The sequence below is a fragment of the Paroedura picta genome, chromosome 10 (genome assembly GCF_049243985.1).
Source record: "Paroedura picta isolate Pp20150507F chromosome 10, Ppicta_v3.0, whole genome shotgun sequence".
In the NCBI taxonomy this organism is placed as follows: domain Eukaryota; kingdom Metazoa; phylum Chordata; class Lepidosauria; order Squamata; family Gekkonidae; genus Paroedura; species Paroedura picta.
The window spans coordinates 36,410,560-36,434,797 of NC_135378.1; the positions used below are offsets into that span (position 1 = coordinate 36,410,560).

Consider the following 24,238-nt stretch of genomic DNA (forward strand, 5'->3'; position numbering starts at 1 on the left):
TTCCACCTCTATGATTCTCCCCCCCCCAGCCCATTCATCCAGATATTTATTTACGTAAGCATAGAAATGCCTTCATAAGGCGTACCAATCTCACAACACAACTACATGGTCCTTTTGTACAACTTCCTAGAACAACAGAATTCCCTACCATTTGGTGTTCACTCATCTAAATTTCCTCTTCACAGCTTCCCTAGGGGGTATTCTGCCACTTGACAACAAATTCCACTGTTCCAAATGTTTCTTTATGGCCATTCTTAATTTGGTGTGTCAGAATTTGATCCCACAGATTCAGAATACAGTATAAACAAACTTCACCCTAATCCTTAATAAACTACATCCATTACCCTCAGATTACCCTCATTACCTCTGGGAGTTGGACTGACGGACAGCTGTACTTAACCTCTTGTGAATCCACTGGGAGCTAAAAACCATGGGAAACTCCTTGTTACACCCAGGGTAGTTTCCTGTAGATACAGTATTCATTTGCAAAACTGCCAACAGCATATTATTTTAATATATATATATACCTTTAAAGGGAGATGTATCTTGCATATGAGTCATCCAAACACAACAACGTGAAACCAAATAGTTGCTAAACATACTGAGCCAAGAGGCAACCAAGTGCCGTGGATCGATATAGTTCAGTTTGCATTCCCTGCACTGTTACAGTTGACAAAGTGAAAGCAAAGCCTTTCCCTGGACTTTTTCAGGACCGTCCTTGTTGGAACAGAGATTGTGAAAACAATGTGGGCATTTTTATTAAATACGTGAGTTAGACTAGGAAAATTTACTTTGGTGTGATGCTTTTCTTCTATGATGCCGCATCTAGAGTGCTACGGGTAAGTATTTTGGATATTACAGGAACAGACGCAAAAGCCACAGCAGCTTGTTTACATTTTGTGCATTTTGAGGATTTTATGCAGTCAGAATTATTTCACTGTGTAGAAAAAGTTAACGTCTGGATTATAATTCATTTTCTCTGCTGATTACTTCACTAGAATAGTGGTTTTATGTGTGAAATCTGCATTTGCTTAGACTAGTATTCATATTTTGAAATCCTTATTTATATGTGATCACTCATGGTTTATCTTTATTTCTTGAATATTCTATATTACTAGATTACTAGATGTACAGAGCTTTTGGCAGAAACAGCATCCTGGGTTTATTATGTATCCCCACATAAAGGAGCTTGACAGCATTACTGAAGTATAAGGGTTGGTGTTATTTCAGATGTTTATATTTATGTCTGTGCTGACTGCCTTGAACATAATAAAACTTCACTAGAATGGTGATTTTTCTGGAAGGATTTATTGCATCTTATTTATGTAATCATTGCAAAGCAATTTTATTTTAAACCTGCATGAAATGAATTCATGAATCATTTGCCTCTTAGACGAGGCCAAAGTCATGCAGTAGCTCACTGGCTTGTTTACATCATTGAGTAATTTATTGTGACAACACAGGAAAAAGTCATCAGGGTAGCCATATAGCCTGTATTTTTATTCTAAAGTAAGTTCCACTAAGTTCAGTAGAGCATACTTCTATAAGACTATTCCATATAGTCTTCTCAATACATGAATATTGTAATTCATGTTATAGCTTAAAGTAACAGCTTCACAAAATGGCGGTCACAGCCACGAATGGTTCAGAAATTAAAATTTGCTCAGTATTAAGTGCTTAAGAAGCTACTAGTCTTTGGAAGTTCCTGGCTATTGAGATGCCTGAAGGCTTCGGACATGATATAATCCATAAACACAGCATTCTGACCTCCTCATAAATCATTAAGTCTGCACCATGTAAAAGAATTGCAGAGACATGTCAGTCTTTTGCTAACAGTCCCTGTCACACAAATCAAAACTGTACATTTTGTTGAGCTGGCAGGATCGAAGAACTGTTTCTGAGCCAATGAGTGGCAAGTCTTTCCTATCCTAGTACTTAACCCTGAACAAACGAGTAAAGTTCTCATATTCCCTTCAGACTGTAATACAAATGTCCTGTCTCAGCCTTCTCCGGGTACAAAGATATAACTTCTACACAATCACAGCTGTTCTGTCGCCTCCCGTCTGCCACCCTGTAATGTAATAGTATAATCTCCCCCCCTTCGTTTAATGCTGACAGGCCATTACAAATCGTGATTTACCCAGGCATATTAACCATAACCATGTTGTGCTGTAGTAGCCTGTGCATGATTTATTAGCAGATAGTAGTCATTTCTATTCATATAGGCACAAGGGACTTTTCAATTATTGCCCCTGGACAATCAGAGGCTCTCCCCTAACTGTGCTGTTGCAAAAAGTTGCTACTGGATCAGATAAAATTCTATCACAGAAATTAACATTTAATAATTTATTTGCCGTTGCCTGGTTACCTACAGTTCCTTCAAGAATATCAGAAGAGGGCAGTATTTCTGTGATCCACAGCCTGCTCTTTGTTGGCAGTTGTTTATGTGAATGTCCAAATTCTATTGATTCCACTATGACTCAGGCTCCACTATGATTCTGCTTTGTAGTGATATATCTAGCTTTGTACATTTATTTCCAACTTTTCCCTTATAGCACTTTTCAAACTGCTACAGTTTTGGCACTTCGACTTTGCGTCCTGAGAGTGCACTATGCACAATCCTCTCAATACATGTTTGCCATTTTGTGTGAATAGAGGAACATGCCTATTTTCTAGTGCACCACGTATGAATGAGACCCTGGGGAAAATAACTGGAATTCTAAATGCATTTACAGAAGCTGAACACTCAGGATGTTCTCTTACTGAAACACTCAGAAAGCCGGTTCCAGTCTCATGTTGATACGATTCTGTTGAAATTACAAATGTTAAAGACCACAAATCCAGAGGCTCAAGACAACTCAAATTTATGGAGAAGTTTACCAGGTAGAGCATTCAGTAACTAAATGTACATCATTGCAACCCTCTGGTTTAAGTGACTCCTTTTCCTCAGGAGTTTTAGTGGTTGTATTGTCATCTTTTAAATTGTTCTGACAACCTGGTTGACAGAACTGTTACTGTGGCAGTCTTCAGTATGCTGTAAGAAAATTGAGGTTTTCTGTCTTGATTATTGTGAATGGATCTCTTGTAGTGTATTGAGGCAGAGGGGGTTGGATATTCAACAAAAGAACTTTAGGGTTTGTTTTTAATGACAGAATGGATGTTTCTCCTGTATCTATAGAGATGGGATCTGGTGATCAAACTAGATGTGATACCATTAGCATTTGGATGGTGAGACAATTAGGATTGCACCGTGCTGTTTTTTGACCTGATATGGCCCTGTGCAGCTGCTCTGTGCCCCACGAAGGGAAATAGACATTCCATATGGTACCTTATGCTTGTTTTTGCAAGATTCAGAGAAAATAATGGGATTAGAGTCAGGAAAAGGGTAAGGGGAAGGCTTGCCAGCCTCCACCCCTGGCATGGTGGCTCCATTCTGAATTTCCCACCCTTTGAATGCTATTTACTTCTTTTAAAAACCCACAGAACATCGCCAGATATTCTGATATTGTATGTAATTGGAAAAATTGTTCTACTGGGTGGGATAAAGGTAGTTTTGCAATTAGAATTTAAATGCCATCAGCTATAGAAGGGGTGAGATATATGAATTAGCTGAAGCATCCTAACAGTGCTATTTTACATAAAATTGCAGTCTTTCCAAGTCATAGAATCATAGAGTTGCAAGGGGCCACCTAAACTAGCGGTCTTCAACCTTTTGGCTGCCGCGGACTGCTGCTCCGGAGTGGGGGGAGAGGGCGGCCCAGGGGCCCGCGCATGCGCGGCAGCCCCAGCGCAAACGCGCGTGCGTGGACTGCTGCGCACGCGTTTGCGCCTGGCAGGGGCCCAAACGCGTGTGTGCGGCAGTCCGCGCATGCGCGTTTGCGCCGCCGCCATGCCAGCGGCCGTGGCTCCCCCTCCTGGCCCCTCCGGGCCACCAGCAAATCGGCCACCAAAGCGGCCTATTAGCTTGCGGCTCGGCAAGCTTCTCTTCCCCCCCCCTCCTGAAACAAGAAGCTTGCCGGGCTGTGAGCTAATCGGCCGCTTTGGCGGCCAATTTGCTCACGGCCTGGCGAGCTTCTTGCTTCGGGGGGGGAGGGAAGACGGAGCCACGGCCCGGTACCGGGCTGTGGCCCATGGGTTGGGGACCCCTGACCTAAACCATCTATTCCGACCCCCCCCCCTGCTCAATACAGGAACAGCCTGAAACATCCCTAATAAGTATCTGCCCAGCCGCTGCTTGAAGGCCACCAATGAGAGGGGATCACCACCTCCTTAGGCAGCCAATTCCACTGCTGAACTACTCTGACTGTGAGTTCCCCCCCCTAATATCTAGCCAGTATAGTTCTACATGTAGTTTAAACCCATTACTGTGGGTCCTAGCCTCTGCTGCCAACAGGACCCGTTCTCTGCCCTCTTCCAAGTGACAACCTTTCTAATATTTAAAGAGAGCAGTCATGTCTCCTCTCAACTTCCTCTTCTCCAGCTTGGACTTTCTCAAAACCCTCAGTCTTTCCTCATAGGGTTTGGTTCCCAGGCCCCAGTTCATCCTCATTATTCTCCTCTGTACCCTCTCAATTTTGTCCACATCCTTTCTGAAGTGAGGCCTCCAGAATTGCACACAGGATTCCAGGTGCAGCATGTAGTGGGACTATGGCACCTTGCGATTTCAATGTGATGCCTCTGTTGATGCAGCCAAAGACTGCATTTGCCTTCTTTACTGCCTCATTGCACTGTCTGTTCATATTTCATTTACAGTCTCCAAGTACCTCTAGATCTCGTTCACACACACTGCTACCCAGAAGTGTATTTCCTATCCAGTATGCATTCTTTTCACTTTTCTGACCCAGATGTAGAACTCTACACTTCTCCTTATTGAATTGCATCATGTTCTCATTTGCCCATTTTCCCAACATGTTCAGATTTCATTGAACTCTGTCTTCTGACTTGTTTGCTACTCCTCCCAGTTTGATACATCTGCAAATCCTCATTCAGATCACTGATAAAAATTCTGAAAAGTATTGGACTCAGTATCAAGCCCTGTGACACCCCACTGCTCACCTCTCTCAAATCCGATGTAAGTCCATGAGCTTACAACAAATTACTCTGCCCAAAACTGTGCAGCCTGTATAATTCAAATAATCTTCTGCTAGATAAGCAGTTGTGCTTTCTACTTTAGGAACATAATTACTTCCATAATGATGTACTTAACTGTAAATAAAGCAAATGTTACAAAGACACCATAATTCTTTAATGTTCTTTCATCCCAACAACCTGTACTTGCCGACTCTGGAACTTCTCAGTAGTGAAGTCATCTGTAACAATACAAATATATTTCCCATGTGCCTTTACTGTTTGGGCAGAATATATATTATTCTGCTAAAAACTGCATCTTTCTGCCTTCCTCCCCACCTGTTAAAGATGTATTCAGATAGATTTCTACTTCCTCTTCTTGTTTTGTATAACGTGTTTTTATGATGTCACTTATTCAGTACTTGGAGATCTAATTGAATAGCATCTTTGTCATACCTCACTCATAGAATTGGTAGCAACAACATAGGAGGTGGAAGAATTTAAAGTGGTCCTTCGTGAGCTAGGCATTCGGTACTCTGCTAAGCCTGCTTTGTTTAGCCATCTCATGGGAACTGGGGGTGGGGGTGGAAAGTAGCATCAAGTCACTGTCAGCTTATGGTGACCCCAAAGGGTTTTCAAAACAAGAGATATTTAGAGGTGGTTTGCCATTGCCTGCCTCTTTGAATCATCCCTTAGATTATTAACATACAGTATCCCTTTTATGATTTGTTAGCTGCATTGTCACCTTCGTTGTTGTAGAAAGCAAACAGAATTGCAATTGCCGGACCTATTTAATGCATTAGTTCTTTGTTTGGCCTCTTTAAATGAGAGTTTCCTAGCACATTAATTCTCTGTTAATCCACTAGTCTGCAGAATTTTGTGTGGATATAATGCTGTCACACTTTATTAAGAATCAATTTATTTCTCGTCAATTCGCTTAGAAGGCAGAATAGCTCTATAAAAAGCATTAGAAGATCAGTCAGCAAAAGACCTAGCCTGAAAATATGGCATTAAAAAGAAGACACCCTAATTATCCCAAAGATCACAGATAACATGGTAACTGGAGCTAAATAACATCTCTACTTTTTGTTGATTATTCAAGGCTATTATACATGAGTTTAGTAAGAACTGGGAAGGGAAGGTAGCATGGTATAGCCAGATCTCATATACTAAGCAGGGTTAGCCCTGGATAGTATTTGACTGGGAGGCTACCAAGAAATTCCAGAATCTCCATGCAGATGAAAGCAGAGAGCACATGAAGCTGCCTTATACTGTACTGAAACGTTGGTCCCTCAAGGTCAGGATAGTCTGCTTAGACTGGCAGCAGTGCAAAGCAGAGGCTCTTCCACTGGATCATAGCCCCTCTTCCTCAGCAAGCCACGTATGTTAGTCTCTTGCCTTGAAAACCCTATAGGATTGCCATAAGTCAATTGCGACTTGCCCACCAGAGTATATGTGAGTTTAGTAATGGAGGGGGCATGATATAGCCTCATCTCATGGGATCTCAAGCTAACAGGGTTAGTACTTGGGTGAGAGACCACCAAAGAAGACTCTATAGAGCAAGGCCTTTGCTTCTCACTTGCCTTGGAATCCCTTTGTGACTTGGCAGCACTTATATAACATACAAAGTAAGTCTTGATTAAAATATGATGATAGCAAGCCAGAAGATGTTACTCGTGCAGTTTGGTTTTTCCAGGCTGTGCTTTAAACCTGGCCGCTCTCTGTGCAAGTCCTGCCTCTTATGCACTTCCAGGTGGAAGTGGGGCCAGTGAGTTAATATTGAATGTGGAGTGCCTGCTGAAGTGCTGAACAGGAACATTTTTCTGGCCTTACTAGTCATATTGCCTATGGCTAGAAGTTTTAATGATGTATATGTATGTGATTTTAATGGTTTTAAAATATGGTTTTATCATGGATGTTTTAAATTTTTAGCCAAAGGCGGGATGTAAATTTTGTAAAATAAATAAATAAATCTTGATCTGCCAGAACAAAGACCTGGGATATCTTCCAATCATTAGGTATAATCACCATAGTGAAAATGGTTTGTGAATTGCCTTTGATTTTAAAAGAGGTGGGAGAGGCAAAATTCACATCTGCTTGATTAGTTGCTTGCAGCTGATCTTCAAATAAAGACCCAGCAATTTTTGAAGGCCAGTCAGAGATAATTATAAATTGGAGGGCATCTTGGCATGAAAACAGGCAGCCAATGTCAAAGCGACATCACTGCTAATCTCTTTCAATTATTATAGATTCTGTAAACATAAAATAAAAGTATTTTTGAGCTAACTTGTTACAGTTGGCAGAATGTCTTGCATATCTACTTTCACCCTTTCGCTTTGCGTACCAGTTTCCCATATGCTGGCTGTCCAGTGCATAATCTTCCAGAAATGTTATTTAAACAAGACTATAAAGTTGGCATATATAGTGCTTTCAACTGCTTTTAAGATTTTTTTTAACAAAGCAAGTTTTAGATTGCAAGGTATTCCTTCAAAATGCCAAAATACTTGGGTTTCTTACATTTTCGCTTCTTCTCATTCATAGGCATAGAAAATGGATGATTTTGTGTTTCCTTTTTGTGGTACCTAGATAAGTAAATGGAATGAACATGGAGAGGATGAGTTACCATTGTACATTCAAATAAAAATAATTCCATTCATTTCTTATTCAGGAACTGTACTGTTACAACGTTAATGATGTTATAATATTACTGATCATGCACACACAAAAAATGAGGTCTTGTCCCTGATGAAGTCAATGGCAATACAGCTATACAATCCCTTTTTAAAGGAAGTGTGGGACAAATGGGGAGGGTTGGTTCTGAGGTTTTAAAAAAAAATCTCCAAAATAAATGCCCTTTTGTGGAAGGGGTGTTGTAAAGTCGGAGCACGTGCTTTGGATTCAACTCATAGGGAAACAGTGCTAACAAAGATGGGTGATAGAAGAGTGCCTATTCTAAGGGGAAAGTGAACATGTCTAAAGGATTTCTAAAGGATTTTATATAGTGGTTTAGAATAAAAGGAACGTTTACTTTTCTTTCCTATCAAGTTGAAGTCACTTAGGCTCATTCCACATGCATTGGATAATGCACTTACAAAGCACTTTAGAAGCAAAAGAACATTTAAAGTGCATTATCCAATGTGTACTGAATGAGTGTCCAACCCATTCCACACCGTGGCAGCGGCACTGGGCTGCCACCAGTTCTTTGTGATGGGGAAGTTTGCCCCACCACTTCCTGTGCCCCTGTTTTTGGTGGCACACAATGTTTGCTCTGGATTTCAAATATCATGGCCATTTGGAATGAACCAGCAGAAACACATTTCTTGTTAACAGCATTAACGAGGAGAGGAGAGGAGAGGAGAGGAGAGAAATCAAATTACATGCCTGGTCCAGATACAAATTTAGCACAAATGAATGTTGTGTGATATACCAGGTGAAGAGCATATCAGAATAGGCTTGTGGACATCAAGTCCTAAGACCTAATCACAGCGACCAGGCAGAAAAAGCAGCCACCAGAAAGCAGGGAAGCTTTGTCTACTGCCTCTCAGCTTCTACTAAAGGTAAAGGTACCCCCTGTGCAAGCACCGAGTCATGTCTGACCCTTGGGGTGACGCCCTCCAGCGTTTTCATGGCAGACTCAATACGGGGTGGTTTGCCAGTGCCTTCCCCAGTCATGACCGTTTACCCCCCAGCAGCAAGCTGGGTACTCATTTTACCGACCTCGGAAGGATGGAAGGCTGAGTCAACCTTGAGCCGGCTGCTGGGATTGAACTCCCAGCCTTATGGGCAAAGCTTTCAGACGGCTGCCTTACCACTCTGCGCCACAAGAGGCTCTTAGCTTCTACTGCCTGTAGCCAATTAGCCTCATACATTCAACTCCTGTTTACAGCTGGCCCTGAAGATACTGACAGTTCTAACTTTTTCTTTGCAAAAATTCATGCTGGTTGTAAATTCTGTAAAATGCATCATGTGAGCCAGTGAGGAATACTCATAGGCCTATTTAGGCCCATGGGCAATGTGTGCAATCCATAACAAAAATACATCTCTACTGTTGTCACCAAGAGCCTCTTGTGGTGCAGTGGTAAGGCAGCAGACATGCAGTCTAAAAGCTCTGCCCGTGAGGCTGGGAGTTCAATCCCAGCAGCCGGCTCAAGGTTGACTCAGCCTTCCATCCTTCCGAGGTCGGTAAAATGAGTACCCAGCTTGCTGGGGGGTAAACGGTAATGACTGGGGAAGGCACTGGCAAACCACCCCGTATTGAGTCTGCCAAGAAAATGCTAGAGGGCGTCACCCCAAGGGTCAGACATGACTCGGTGCTTGCACAGGGGATACCTTTACCTTTACCTTTTTTAAGGTTAGAAGAATATGGCAAGAGTTATCAGCTTAGTCATTGGATTGCTGAGCAAGTTGGCTATTGGGCATCACTGCAGGTATAGGGATCTATGCCCATGTTTAAGGGAACATATGAATGGAACAGCAGTTAGTTTCTGGTAGTATGCAACAGATTTGATTCCATTTTGTTGGAGCAGATCTACCTACCTACCTACCTACCTACCTACTTACCATCTACCTATCTACCTATCTACCTATCTACCTATCTACCTATCTACCTATCTATCTATCTATCTATCTAATTACATGGGTTATCATAGACAGTATTATGCTATTGTTTCTATATTCTTTGTATTGTTTCACTTAGCAAGTAGGTGACCTCAGGCAAGCTGAGTGCTACAATTCTGTTGCTAAACTGCTTGACTCCTGACTTCTCATTTTGAGAACCACACATAATACAAAGCAATATTTTTAGAATAGCTTGTTTCTAATTTAGAGCTTGATCGAGACGGGAAAGCGGGTGGCATGCTTGCATTTCTCTGACTGATTATGCAGTTGGTTCCTTTTGGTATCAAGGACTTGGCACTCCAGGACAAAGGAGCTATTGTTCTAAGGTGAACTTTGACCAACGCCTCGACAAATCCTATTAATTCCTTACAATGCCATAGATCCAGTTTGTGACTTTTAACTTTTCCTAATGTAATTTGCTGGATTCAGAATGTTTCTAGGGAAATGTAGACTTTCCAAGAGAGGCAAAAGCAACAGGAGGGAGGGAGGGGGCAATTGTTCCTGCACCACACACCTGCAGAGTGGTCCATTTTCCTGCCATTATGAAGAACCAGTGCTCTTTCTTATTTTTCAGAGATGAAGGAATGGCTGTGTGGTACATATGTGCAATTGCAAAAACATGCATATGATGATTTTCAGGTCCTTTTAACTATAAGACTACAAGGCACATAGTTCCCATTGTCTTCTTGTCCCCTGACCCAGGGACTAGTGTATATGCTCCAGTCTGAAATTCTGTAGACTGTTATTTCTCTTCTTAGTAAGAACTAGGTAGCCTCATCCCACACTCAGAGATAAAGCTTGTTGCCGTGCTTATGTGCTTCCTTTGACCCTCTCCTCTCCTCATGCAGAGAATATGACTGAAGCCTTCCTGGGGAGGAAAGCCTGTTGTCAGGCTCCATTTCACCATGACATTTTTGTCAGGAATCAGGCTGAGCCCAGCCTGTGGAGTCCCAAGTGAAAGCACATCCGAAATCCAACAGCCGGTTGCAAATTTCCAAGAAGAGCTTTATTAGGCAAAGTCCACAGAAAGCTAAAGCAGGCCAAGATCTTCCTAAGCAAAGATCTTGATAATAACAAAGTACAAGCGAAACGGGTGGGGTAGATATAGGGTACACCAAATAAGGGGATTCGGCGGGAGAGTGGGTCGAAAGACAAAAAGGGGTCCTGTTCTCAGGCTACCAGATGGCCAGGTGCCTTATCGGGGAGATGGCACATTGTTGAGATTTGGCTGTCTCCGCAAGGACACTTACAGTGAGATTGATACAGTTGTTGGGCCTCCTCGCCCGCTGGGAACAGGAAGGGAGGAAACATCTCAGAGGACAGGTTTATTGCTTTATGGCCTTGGGTAGAAGAGGCCTGAGAAAGTAAAATATGCAAGAGCAGTCGGGAACAGGATGGCATGAACCAGGGGGGTCATGACACTCGCCTCCCCTTAAGGCCCCCCCCCGCACCCCTCGCCCTCAGGCTCCAGCAGCTACGGGGGAAGGGCCCGGCTTATCGGGGAAGCGGGAGTGGAATTTGCGGAGGAGAATCGGGGCGGCGACGTCCTCCGCGTCCACCCATTCGTTGTCAGAGTCAGGGAAGCCCTTCCAAGAGACCAAGTATTGTAATTGCTTGCGGAAAAAGCGAGAATCGACAATGTCGGATAATTCGTAGTGCGTTTCTTCCCCCACCATGACGGGGGGAGGTGGACGGGACTGGGGGTGCCACTTGTCAGGTGGGGGAGCCTTTTTGAGCAGGCTGACATGAAAAACCGGGTGAACCTTGCGGTAGGTTTTTGGGAGTTCCACCCGCACGGTGACCTCGTTCAGCACTTGGGTCACCTTAAAGGGGCCCACAAACTGGTAGCTCAGCTTCTTGCACGGCCGCCTGTTTTTGAGGTTTTTTGTGGAGATGTACACCTCATCCCCCACCGCATACGCGGGGGGGCGCTGGCGTTTGCGATCAGCCCACGTCTTGAAATCAGCCTTGGCCTTTTTCAGGGACTCCGTTACCTCCCCCCAGGCCTCCCGCACCCGGGTTGCCCATTCGTCCACCCCAGGCGGGGAGGCTGTGGGATCTCCCGGTGGTTTCACAAGAGTGGGAAAGGGGGGCGAGGCGTAGCCATGAACCACTTCAAAGGGGGCTTTCCCCGTGCTTGAGTGCGGGGCGTTGTTGTAGGCATACTCTGCGAGGGGCAGGAGGGAAACCCAATCGTCCTGATGGTAGTTCAGGAAGCAGCGGAGGTACTGTTCGAGCACCTGGTTAACCCTCTCGGTTTGACCATTTGTGGCGGGGTGATACGCGGAGCTTAGCCCCCTAGACACTCCCGCCAGGTCCATGAGGGCCCCCCAGAACTTGGCGACGAACTGTGCCCCCCGGTCGCTAATCACCTTGCGGGGGAAACCATGTAGGCGCACCACGTGGGTGACGAACAACTCAGCCAGGCGTTGCGCAGTGGGCAACCCTGGGCAGGGGACGAAGTGGGCCTGCTTCGAAAATTGGTCCACCACCACCCAAATCACCGTTTTCCCCTGGCTGGGGGGCAAGTCGGTGATGAAGTCCATGGAGATGATCTCCCAGGGGCGGTCGGGGATCTCCAGGGGTTTAAGAAGGCCCTGGGGTTTACCCACCCCCCGCTTGTGCGCGAGGCACACTGGGCAGCCCGCGACGTATTTTCCCACGTCACGGCGGGCCCCCGGCCACCAGAATTGGCGGCGAAGCAGCCCCCAAGTTTTTAGGAAGCCGAAATGGCCCGCAGCCTTGCTGTCGTGGCACAATTCCAGGATCGTCTTGCGCATCGAGGCGGGGACGTACAGGCGATCCCCTTTGTACCAGACCCCCTCGTGGGCACGAAGCTGCGAGCGGAGGTTGGCGAGTTGCGGGTCCGGACCCAGGGCCGAGCGGAATTCCGACAGGGGGATCGAGAGCGGCACCGTGGGGGGCCCTGACGGGTCTGTGGGGGGGCCCTGGGCCGGGCGCCCCGCCTTGGTCTGGCTGCGGGTTTGAGCCAAGAGCCCCAACTGTTTGGGGGTAAAGACCGTGTCCACCCGGGAGGGGCGGTGTTCTCCCGGAAACATGCGGGAGAGGGCGTCCGCCATGAAATTCTTGCGCCCCGGGATGTGGACGAGGGTGAAGTCGAAGCGGGAGAAAAAGTCCGCCCACCGAATTTGCTTCGCGCTGAGCGTGCGGGGTTTCCGCAGGGCCTCGAGATTTTTGTGGTCGGTCCAGACCTCGAAGGGGATGGAGGAACCCTCTAGGAAGTGCCGCCAAGTGGACAGGGCGGTTTTGACCGCCGCCGCCTCTTCCTCCCAAATGGGCCAGTTCCGCTCGGTGGGGGAAAACTTGCGGGAGAGGTAGGCGCAGGGCCGGAGCTGGCCCCCCTCCCCCCTTTGGAGGAGAACCCCCCCGACCGCCTCGTTGGAGGCGTCGACTTGCACCACGAAGGGCTTGTCGATCTCCGGGTGGGCTAGGATGGGCTCGGAGGTGAACAGGTGTTTGAGGCGTTCGAAGGCTTGCGTGCAGTCCTGGGTCCACGGTAGTGGCGCCAATCGTCCCAATCGATTTCGGGGCGGTGAAGGTCCATCCAGTCCATGCCGAGTAGGATGGAGAAGCCGGCAACGGGGGCGATCGTGAGAGAGATCCGTTCCCAGTGGGACCCCAGATTCAGGGCCAGGGCGCTGGTGGCGTGACGAATGGCGTCTCCTCCAACCGGGGCGCCGTCCACCTGGCGCATTATTATCGGCTTGGCCAGGTCCTCATGGCGGGCGGCGAGGGCCTGCGCGATTCCGGGGGTCACCAGAGACGTAGAACAGCCGGAGTCCACGCAGACCTGGACCTCCACCCGGGTGTCGGCCTCCTCGTTGATTAGTACCGCCGGGAGGAGGATGGGGGGTAGGATTCGTCTTGGGGGCGCCGGAGTGCCGACAGGGAGGGTCCGCCGAGGGGCGCCCGGCATGACGGACCGTCTTCGTTTCCCGAGCTGTCCGACTGGGAGGACTCGGGGCTGGTCTGGGAGGAAATTTCCGCCTCCGTCGCGGGGGAGACAGGAGCGAGGAGCGCCCGGGTCCCCCCGGGCTTTCCCGCCGATTTGTCGGACGGGCGTTGGCGGTCAGCCGGGCGCTTGTCCGGGGGGCGCTGGCTTCTATCCTGCTGGGAGGGGGTTTTGGATTTCGCCAGGCGCGTTGGGCACACCGAGGCGAAGTGTCCCTTTCCCCCACACTCGTGGCAAAGTCCCGATTGTTTGCGCCTCTCCCTGTCTGGCGCACTGGTCGGGGCAGGCTGTGAGGCCAGCAGTTTCGGGGCACTTGGGGTTTTGTCGGATCGTGACGAACGGAGCAGACGGGCCGCCTCCTGGCGACGCTGGTAGGCACGGTAATTCGCGAGGTTCGTTTCGATCACTCCCGCGGCGTCAATCCACTGCTGGAGGTCCCCGTCCTCAGGTGGCCCCCGGTTGAAAATCCCGTCGGCCACTGGGCGGTCTAGGCCATCTAGGAAGGCGTTGATGATTTGGGTCTCGTTTAAGGTAGTGATCCGGTCCGAGATGGCCCGAAAGTCAATCACATAGTCCATCAGGGGTCTCCCCCGCTGTTTCAGCTTGGTTAGGGCCTCCGTCGCCTTCCGTTCACGGAAAGGGTCGCGGAAAGCCGTACGGAGGGCGGCCCTGAAGGATTCTAAAGAGGTGGCTGCCGCCGTCCCCCTCTCGTACTGGGTGACCCACCAGTCCATTGCTTTGCCCTCTAGGTTGCAGCCCAGCGTGCGCACTAAATCGGCCTCGTCCGTAAACGTATCTCCCCATTCCGCCAAGAAGCCATCCACCATAATCAAAAAATAGGTGATTCTCTCCGAAGTACCATCGAACTTCACCTTGAATTTCCGGCCCCCCAAATTGTCGTGGCGGCCGCCGCGGGCGGTCCCGTTGTTCGGCTGATTGGGTGGCTGCAGGGGGACCGGCGAGGGTGGCGGGGCGAGCGGCGGTTGAGGTTGGGGCTGGGGAGGTGGGGCGGCTGCGGCAAGCGGAGCATAGGTCCCCCTCCTCGGGGCTGTCGGATGAGTCCAATCCTCGGCCAGGTGACGATCGCGGAGCGGCGGGGCCGGGTTCGGGGGAGTGGGGGTTCTCGTCGGGGGTTCCCCCCAGGGGCCCGACAGAAACGTGACGGGGTCCTGGCCCCCCGGCCGGGAACGTAATGGTGAGGCATCCCTCCTCCGACGACGAGGTTCGTGGTGAGGGGGGATCTCTGCGAAGGCTGCGCCCCGATCGGGTCCCGGCTCGGGCTCGGGTCCGGTGTCGACATCTTCCTCCTCCAGCCAGGTCATGGCTCCGTCTGGACGGGAGTAAGTCAGGTGTTTGGGGGGTGCGAACGTCGAGATCAGACCCGTGGTCGCGGTCCCCCCTAGGGTGTCTAGAGTCCCGTACCCCAGAGACGGGGTGCTGTGGTGTTTGGGCTTGACAGCGGGGCCCACAGGGGGGCGCATAGCAGCTCGGGTGGCCTGGACAGCTGGATTGCCTGGTAGTGATGCGGGAAGGGAGAGTCGGCCTCTCTTCTCCCTCTCGGAGTCGGGGGGGCGCTCCAATGCTCCCGACGGGACTCGGCTTGGCGCAGGGCCCGGCGAAGGGCTTCGTTTTCTCGTCGCTGGTCCCCCACGCGTAGCATCAGGCTCTCGAGTTCTTCGACCGGGACAAGTTGCTGGGGTCCTTCTCTGGTGAAGTCGACCCCCACCTGGCGCCCCATTTCGACCAGACGGTCCGCATCTCCTGGGTCGCTGGGAGGGTCCTCGTCCTCTTCCTCGAGGGAGGGTGGGGGCGATTTCCCCGCCGCACTCGCAGACTCCTTCGTGGGGCTCTGGCATGGCGGGGATCGGTGGTCCTCGGTGTCGGGGGGGGCGTCTCCGGCTCCGGCGTCTGGAGGGGTGGTCAACGGTACCGTGGTGGCACCGTCCTCCGCCCGCTCCTCGATGGGAACGTGGATGATCAGGCGTCGCCGGCCCCCGTCCGGGGACTGTTCCACGATGTCTAACCCTGAGTCCTCCGGGGCTGCCGCGGCCATGGGAAGCGAGGCGCACCAACGGATGGATTAACAGGGAGAAGTGGTTATTATCAATTTGTCAGGAATCAGGCTGAGCCCAGCCTGTGGAGTCCCAAGTGAAAGCACATCCGAAATCCAACAGCCGGTTGCAAATTTCCAAGAAGAGCTTTATTAGGCAAAGTCCACAGAAAGCTAAAGCAGGCCAAGATCTTCCTAAGCAAAGATCTTGATAATAACAAAGTACAAGCGAAACGGGTGGGGTAGATATAGGGTACACCAAATAAGGGAGGGGCGCTCAGGGGATTCGGCGGGAGAGTGGGTCGAAAGACAAAAAGGGGTCCTGTTCTCAGGCTACCAGATGGCCAGGTGCCTTATCGGGGAGATGGCACATTGTTGAGATTTGGCTGTCTCCGCAAGGACACTTACAGTGAGATTGATACAGTTGTTGGGCCTCCTCGCCCGCTGGGAACAGGAAGGGAGGAAACATCTCAGAGGACAGGTTTATTGCTTTATGGCCTTGGGTAGAAGAGGCCTGAGAAAGTAAAATATGCAAGAGCAGTCGGGAACAGGATGGCATGAACCAGGGGGGTCATGACAATTTTAATCTGGGCAAATTCATGGTTGTTTCTTACCTGAGAATCAGGATTCTAAACCTCAGGTTAGTCCTGGAGGGTAAATAGCAAGCAGATTCTGATACATCTCAATACAAATATCATGGCCATTTGGAATGTTCTCAATTTAGGAAGCCTGTCATACTCTGCTTATAAGAGAGGAAGAAAGAGCATACAATCATGGCAATATGGAGACAAGCATGACCCATGACTGGCAAGTCTGTACCATATTCTGATGAGAGCCCTCGGTCTTCTTCAGGGGTTGGGAAGACGCGGAGACTTTTCCCAACTCTTTGCTGAGCTTCAAACAGCATAATCCTAAACAGAGTTGTACCCTTCAACGTCCATTGAAGTCAGCAGGTTAAGAAGGGTGTAATTCTGTTTAGGACTGCAAAAAGCATGAGTCATCACAATCACTTCTGAATTTCTGTGAAGCTCAGCGTGATAAGGACAAGCCCTGTTCCCATTATCTTGCCTAAAAGTAGTGAGGAGAATTTGAACTCCTTAAGGCTTAGGGCATTATCCCTTTGGCACAGGGGGACCAGTCCCGCAATAATTACATCCAGCATCCTCAGTGGGCAAATGGCTCTCTCCTTCCACATTTTGTGGATTCTCTGTAAAACTGCAGAGGCACAGAATATTGCTATAGGATTTATATAAGAGAAAGTGGGTTGTAGCCGCTCCTTTGAGTTACCTGACTTCTCGATGGATCTGACAGTATCTTCTACTTGCAGTTGCCCATGTAGCAGCAGCAGTAGCAAACCATGTTGTTACACAGTCCAGGGTTGGCTTTCAGATCTCACATGATGCTTTAGGTTGCAAGTTGCTACAACTTGAAGTAAATTGATGTTACTGCAACATTCTGGATTAGGCCATGAACCAATTTTTGGGGCAAGGGGATGTTTCCCTTCTGAAAAGCAATTAATGGTGCTTTGGTATTTAATGGGGAAAGAATTGCTGAAGAATCATCTCTCTGTGGGTATTCCTTTTGGCAGAAAGAAACTTTTAAAAGGGACTCTTTTTTCTGGTTTCTAAGTGGGTGCATGCCCGTCCTTTTGTGGCTCATTAATGGATAGCTAATGCTCATCTACATTTGGAATGCACCTACCGTTTTTATAGCATGCTGTCTCAAGATTGCTTTTGTCCTATATGAATGGTATGAATTCCAGTGAACAAAAAAAGAGGCCATATCAAAGGATTGGGACTGTCCAATTAATTTTATGTAATTAAAGCTTGATTGGGAGGCATGAAGAAACCAGAAGAAAAAAACATAAAGCAAATTTCAGGCTGTGAATACCAGGGAGGGTTTTTAATTCAGAAGTTCCTTTCACTTGTTAATTTTTGATGCCATAAAAACTGCATGCACCATCCATAAAATTTCCAACTCACCAGCTAAATAAACCTTAATTTGTAGGGGAAACTCCGATGTAAAAGGATCCTTTTTTATTCACTCTCCTGTAAAGGGCTGCCTTTGCAGCTATAAAAACAATTCATAAAATGTACATACTATGCCCTCCTTTGTGTGACTTTTTTTGGGGGGGGGAGGGGCTGTTTCTAATTGATGCTTCCATAGTTTATGTTCTGAATTCCTGTATTATCTGAAGACTGTTTGAGGCCTAGGTCTTTGAGCAAGAAAAAAATCAGCATAAGAGACTGACCTTCCTTCAGTCAGTAACCTTTTATTGGCATAAAATATGTATAAGACATATAAAAATAGGGTTTAAAATTTCAACAAAATAATAAAATAGGCCATGGGGTTACATAACCAAACATATCTTAAAATGATTAAATAAACTATAAAAGATAAAATACAAGGTAGGCAGCATATTATAAAAGCATCTTAGTTAAAACTCTGGCAACTAAAATGGTTACCTCGGGGTCTTTGTCAGAGAGCAGAAATTACAAGGTCATAGATTTACTTACAGAAGGCTTCTTTCCCAGCAAAGCAACAAAGCTGTCATCCCGACACTGCTCATATAAGGGGAAATCTAACAAAATGTGTGAGACAGAGTCAGGGCAGCCAGAACCACACGGACAGAGTCTCGCATGGTATGGGATACGGTGGAATCTTCCCTCAAGGACTGACCTTCCCTGCCACTATTCAGGGCAGGGCTATGTAATTTTTTTTCTCAATATTTTTTGGTTCAGGTCTAGTGGAACCAAAAATATTTCAGGAATTACAAAAAAAAAAACCCAAAAGTATTCAGATCCAGGATTTTTTGGGAAATCCCTAATTTTTGGGCGGTCCAATAGACACGAACTGAAAAATCCCAAATGTTGTAATTCTCTTTGGTAGTTTGATCAAACAGCCCAAAAAAACCCCAGGTGAGGCAGCAGGGGGAAGTGCCTCCCCCAGCTGTTTTGGGGCTTTCTTCTGCATAGACATGAATGATGTCATCAGGAAGGGGTAGTCAAGTTATTGTGCACCCTTGAAACTGTTTGCAATCACGGGCACGGCATTGGTCTTTCCCCATGGTTTTCGCATTAATGTATACCAGGAATAAGCAAAAATATATTGTACAATGTTTAAACTGAGCTGAATTACAGCTTAAGTAAACAGACCAAAACTGTCAGTGAAAAACCCCTCTGTACAAAGAGTTCTGTACTCAGGGTCTCTTTGCAAAAGTCCTGTGTGTAGTGTTGCATTTTACAGCCTTTATTCATGGTGCTGCCATTTGTTCAGTTCCCGACACTGAGAACATTTTCAAATGCTGTCTCCTGTGGCAGCAATGAAACACTCCTGGAATCTGATGCTCTTGGAATAGTTTGTGGCAGTTAAGGGAAGCAACGTTACTATCGAACTCCGCTTGTTCGGAGTGAACAAAACAGGCCAGGCTTGTTTTTTCCTTTGAATCATCTTTGGAGGATTTTAAGAGAATAATCTTAGAGAAGTTTTACTAAGAACAGAATGGTGTGAAAATGTATTAGTTGTTTCCCACATTCCTACATATGCCCTTATTGTTTGCCTTGTTTTTCCCTAACAGGGTTTTATTATAGGCTTATTAACCAGACGGAACAAGCTTCTTAATGCTATTAGGGAGATAACATTTTTGAGGAGCTAGGGACTATCTTTCTCTCGGCTGCTGTCAGGAATTTTTCTTGTTAGTGTGATCCAAATTAATCCCCTTTAGCCCTAAAAAAAATACCACCCAGATTTTAGGGGCCATTTCAGCTTGCCACCGCAGGAAGCAAGAGAATCATGCTCTGTAGGAACTAATCCCTATATCACCGAAGAAGTCAATTTCGATCAAACCAAATAAAATCACCTATGACAATGGCTAAGAACAATATTGTCTCAGCCCCACAAAAAAGCCAAAACCCTGCAGTCTCCATAAGAATAAAAACAAACATTTTCAGGGACCTGCCATCTCTGCCCCTCTTCTCAAATCAGGTTGTTAGGTGTACTGCACAGCAGGCAACAAACTGCAGACAAACACAGCCATAATAAACATGGATGGGATGATCCGTTGTAGCATTTCCTTCTGCCCTAGGCAGAAGGATTATACCTGTGTCCTTTCAAGGATTATACCTGTGTCTGGGTCATGTGGTGACAGTCCTAAGACTTCCCTCAAAACATTCACCTAAATGGCTGTGCGATAGATTCATCAGCTTTTGGAGTAGGGTGCCTGTATCTATACACATGGCTGTTCCAAATAGTGTGATTATGACAGAAGCTTATGGCAGCTCAGAAGTAAGAGACTTCCTTCAAATCCCAGCTCCTGCTCATGTGGTGAATGGCTGGCTAGGATGGCACTTGCCCTTGTTACTGACACTGCCTTGCCTGTTTTAGCACCTAAAGGGATAAACACAGTCAAAACAACCTCAGTAGCTATAGGCACCTCCTTGGCCTTAAGAAGTTATCACTCGGTCTCCTTTCAGCTGCTACTTCATTGCTTGCTTCCTGTTTGTTTGTGTATTTGTTTTGAATGCCATGGAGCATTAAGTGTCCAGACGGAACACCTCAGATTCTGAAACCCTTCCAGTTTCCGGGATTGATGTATTTATAATTTGCTTTCAATGCATTCTAAGTATCTGGCAGGCTCTGTAATGGGCCTGATGCGGCATTCATCGTGCTTGGTGATTTTTAAAACCTCAAAAATCCATTGGTTCAGGAGAAATGATCCTTATAGTGCCTGCAGGAATAACCACTTAAGACTACCATCCAGAGCCAGGGAGCAACTTAAATGTTCATTTTGTAAAATCTATCTATTGCTTCTTTGTATATTTTATTTAAGCAATAAAAAAATGTATTTCTCCCCTCAGTGCATCTACCTGCTTCCCTCCCCCCCTCTTTTTCTTTTTTTCTTTTTAGCTAAAGCCCATTTGACTTTTGGGGAAATGAGAATTAGCATGCCAAATGTGTTTATCTTTTCTATTCCACAGCAAAAGTTTTTCAAGCAATGCATAAACATTTGGGAAAAAATGTTCTGGGATATAATGGAAGCACTGATTAACTTTCTATCAGGGATACAAGCCCCAAAACCAGACAGCCCCCAAACTCCACGTAACCTGTCATGTATAACGATAAATTAATAGGGGTTTTGTTTTGTTTTGTTTTCTGCAGAAAAACTAGACTTCTTCAGCAACAACTCCAAAGTCAAAATGAATACAGGTATGCAATTTCTATGACTGGCTGGGGAATATGCCACATTTTAAAAATGGCTTTAAGTAAATTGTTTATATTCATACTAGGTTTACCCTAAACTTATTCAGCTAGGCTCTTTAAAATATATGTATATGTGTATGATAATTATATGTTCTTATTGCTATAGACAGGGGATAAAATGTATAAATATATGAATTTATACATGTGTATATATGTATAGATGTTCCATTTCAATATATTTTACATGTTCAGTAAAATATATTGGTGACAGTACACATATACATAGTTTAACACAATGGCATATATTGCAAGAGATTTGTGCTTACAGTTATTGAATACTAATAATATTTTATTGTTCATTATTTATTCTGCTTATTTACTATTACATTCTTACCTAGTTGTTTTTTAAAACATGCTGCAAAATATAGGTACACGTATTCAGTATTACTATTGGTTTTGCAAAATTATTGAATTAAACAGTTATCAGGGTTTCACTGTAGCCGATGTTGGGGTATGAAGTGTTCTGTTTCATGACAAGGTGGAAGAGGCAGGCATTCCCCCTTTTCAGAACATGGAAACAATATCAGACTGTCCAGTATTTGAAATATTTTGTAATGTCCTGTAACTAATGTTTTTAGTGGAGTTTTATTGGGGTTTTCGTGTTGATGGACTATTATTGTAACCCGCCACGAGCTGGTTCTCAGGAGTAGCGGGAAATAAAAATTAATTAATTAATTAATTAAATCTGCACTGCTTTTGAAGAGTGTGTTGGCTAGTCTGAATGATTCAGTCAGCCACCTAAAGGGCCACGTAATCCTTATGATAGAGCTCTTATGTGTGCGTAAATAATTTTTATTCAACAAAATTCTATCCTGCCCTTCCTCCACAAAGCTTGGGGGGATAAAGATTTGTTTCTTCCTTCTCCTTTGTTTTGTTTATAAGTCTACTGAAGTCACTGAGCTTAAAAAGGTGAACTGCGTTTAGACCTGCACTGTAAATTTGTTAACTGAATCCTGGACAGAGCCTGTTGCAAAGGTCGAGCTTCACCAGGCTCTCAGACATGAATCCCAGTAGCACAGTATGTTTGGTTGAGGGATTTGATCTCTTCCTCTCAGGGTTTGGTTCTCTAGTAGGAAATAGAATTGCACCCACTCTGCTTTAGGAATGCACTGTAACTCTGTTCTTTACCTTCCAGAATTTCCAGTGCTTTTTGCCAATGGCTTTATTTCCACCAGCCTCCTCATGTATATCTCTCCGCCATTATTTTCTTCCTTTGCCAGTCTTTAAGAAAAAGCCAGTGTGTAAAGTAGGGTTTAGAAATTCAGACTAGGGCCCATTTTAGGTGGCCATACAATGTCTCTTTGCCTAACCTACCTCAAATGGTGTAAAGACAAATGGAGGCAAGAAACACCTGAGCTCCTTGGAGCAGGAGAAGGATAAAAATATGACCAAGCAGCAAGCAAAATCAAAACCTGATTCTATCTCTCATGCTGAGAAGAAATTCCATGGTGCAGATTGAAATTTTGTTTTGGAACCAACCCATATATTGAGGCAGGCTTGTTTACCACATAAATGCCTTTACAAAATGCAGGTTTATTTATTGCATTTTCATATATGGATAATTAATGAGTCAGAGTTAATATGCTAAAATGGATCCTTAGAGTCCTCCCATAAATATTTTAGGCAAGAATATACATGGATAATGTATCTGATAAATTCATCTAATTTAAAAATGATCACGTCAAGTACCTTGCTTTTTAATGAATGGGAGCTATAAAGATAAATAACATTAAAAACACGCACTGCCTAGGGAGAATGTTATGCTCTATAAGTCTTAAGTTTCTTAATATTAAATCATTGCAAAAAAATGGGGAAGCAGTTATCTGATATTTTTCTATAGCATGCAAGTAGCTAAAGAGAAATACCGTGCTCGTCACAGTCTATTCGGAGTAGAGATTCCTAAAATTAACTTTATTAGTACTCCTAGTGCTATGTGATCAAATTAAATTTCACAGGTGAGGTCCTCTTGACACACAGTATTGATGGACCATAATGTCAGTGACAGTGAGCATACCAGGTGATCCAAAACATTGGAAAATAAAAAATTGTTATCCAAAGTTGCTTGTCCCTTTATCTTGTGGAGCCTGTGTCTAAACTGTAAAATGTTTGTGGTAGAAATGAAAACATGCTCTTCTTTCACCTCTGTATTACATTTTTAAGAGTGACATATCCCCTTCTTGGAAAATTCAGAATTTTCTCCAAATTTATAGCCACTGATTATTATGTTAAACCTTCCTGTGAATGCTGGCAACACCAACTGTTTGGATTAGTTTTGGTTTAAGGACAAGAATTTGTTTCATCTAGAATTTTCCTCAAATTTGTTTCCCCTGACATTACAGGCAACACCCCCTACCCATGCTTTTAAATTTTTTTCATGCTTGAACAACAGTGTTCCAAGATTGGAAGGACAGTTGACCCCTTCAGTATTCTGAGATTTTGGATTTTTTCCAGAATTCACCCATAAATGAATTATAAATGTTCTGTTTTTATCTCTATAGCTCATATATATTAGAATCAAGGGGAGAAATAAATGTGTGTTTATGCTTAAACCTGATACTTTTTTCTAGAGACAGAGAGCAAAAAGTACTATTTTCAAAATCTGAATTAAAGTATTCCCTCAATAAAAAAAAATACCAAGTCATATAAATTTAATGCGTAGCATATTAGTGGGTATTCCTTAGAATGCTGTTATTGAGGAGATAATGTTGTGTCAATCATAATCCTCCATTTTAGTTTGTTTATTTGTTTTGTGATGAGTTAGGTTCACACAAGCGATCTTTCCAATACTAGAAAGCACTTGACAAATCACTTGGCTCGTTTATTCTTTGGAATGGCAGTATTAATTAACTAGAGCTTCCCCACACTCCTTGGTATGTATGCACAAATCCATGAGGATCAACAGCAGTTGCTAACTGCATGGATATGTCTCTGTTTCTATATCTCTCAATGCTACGTGATACGTTGCATGTGCTTGCTCTCTATGTTGTGGGCCAGTGTCTGTGTCGTTTTGTGCTTTCAGATAGTGGTGGGTGTGCTCGCAAACGTGCTGCCATGTCTGTCAAATTAACTGCTGTGAAGAGGGTTCAGAGTTCTCCAAACCTATTGACCGCAGGTATTACTGTTAACCGTAGAGTGCTGCACTGGAATGCCATTGTGTTATGTTTTTGTTAGTATTACAGCTGAAAGGTTCAAGATGGACCCCTGTCAACTATTATTGCTATACTTCTTCTGTTCCATCACCACTCAAAATAAAATATTGTTCAAGCACTAAT

The 24,238-nt window shown here is 45.4% G+C and overlaps 1 protein-coding gene across 49 annotated transcripts in view; it reads left to right on the forward strand.

The window, feature by feature from the left end:
• SORBS2 (sorbin and SH3 domain containing 2) overlaps positions 1 to 24,238 on the forward strand; it is a 269,623-nt gene that overhangs the window by 153,257 nt on the left and 92,128 nt on the right. For 34 of the 49 annotated variants that reach the window (XM_077302175.1, XM_077302170.1, XM_077302176.1 and 31 more), the window contains 2 exons: positions 20,865 to 20,912; positions 23,986 to 24,078. In XM_077302175.1, the coding sequence (XP_077158290.1) occupies positions 20,903 to 20,912; positions 23,986 to 24,078 (103 nt within the window). In that variant the 5' untranslated portion in view covers positions 20,865 to 20,902. Of the gene's footprint in view, positions 1 to 20,864; positions 20,913 to 23,727; positions 23,837 to 23,985; positions 24,079 to 24,238 lie in introns of those variants that run through there. The other 15 variants (XM_077302181.1, XM_077302182.1, XM_077302188.1 and 12 more) reach the window with 2 other exon arrangements.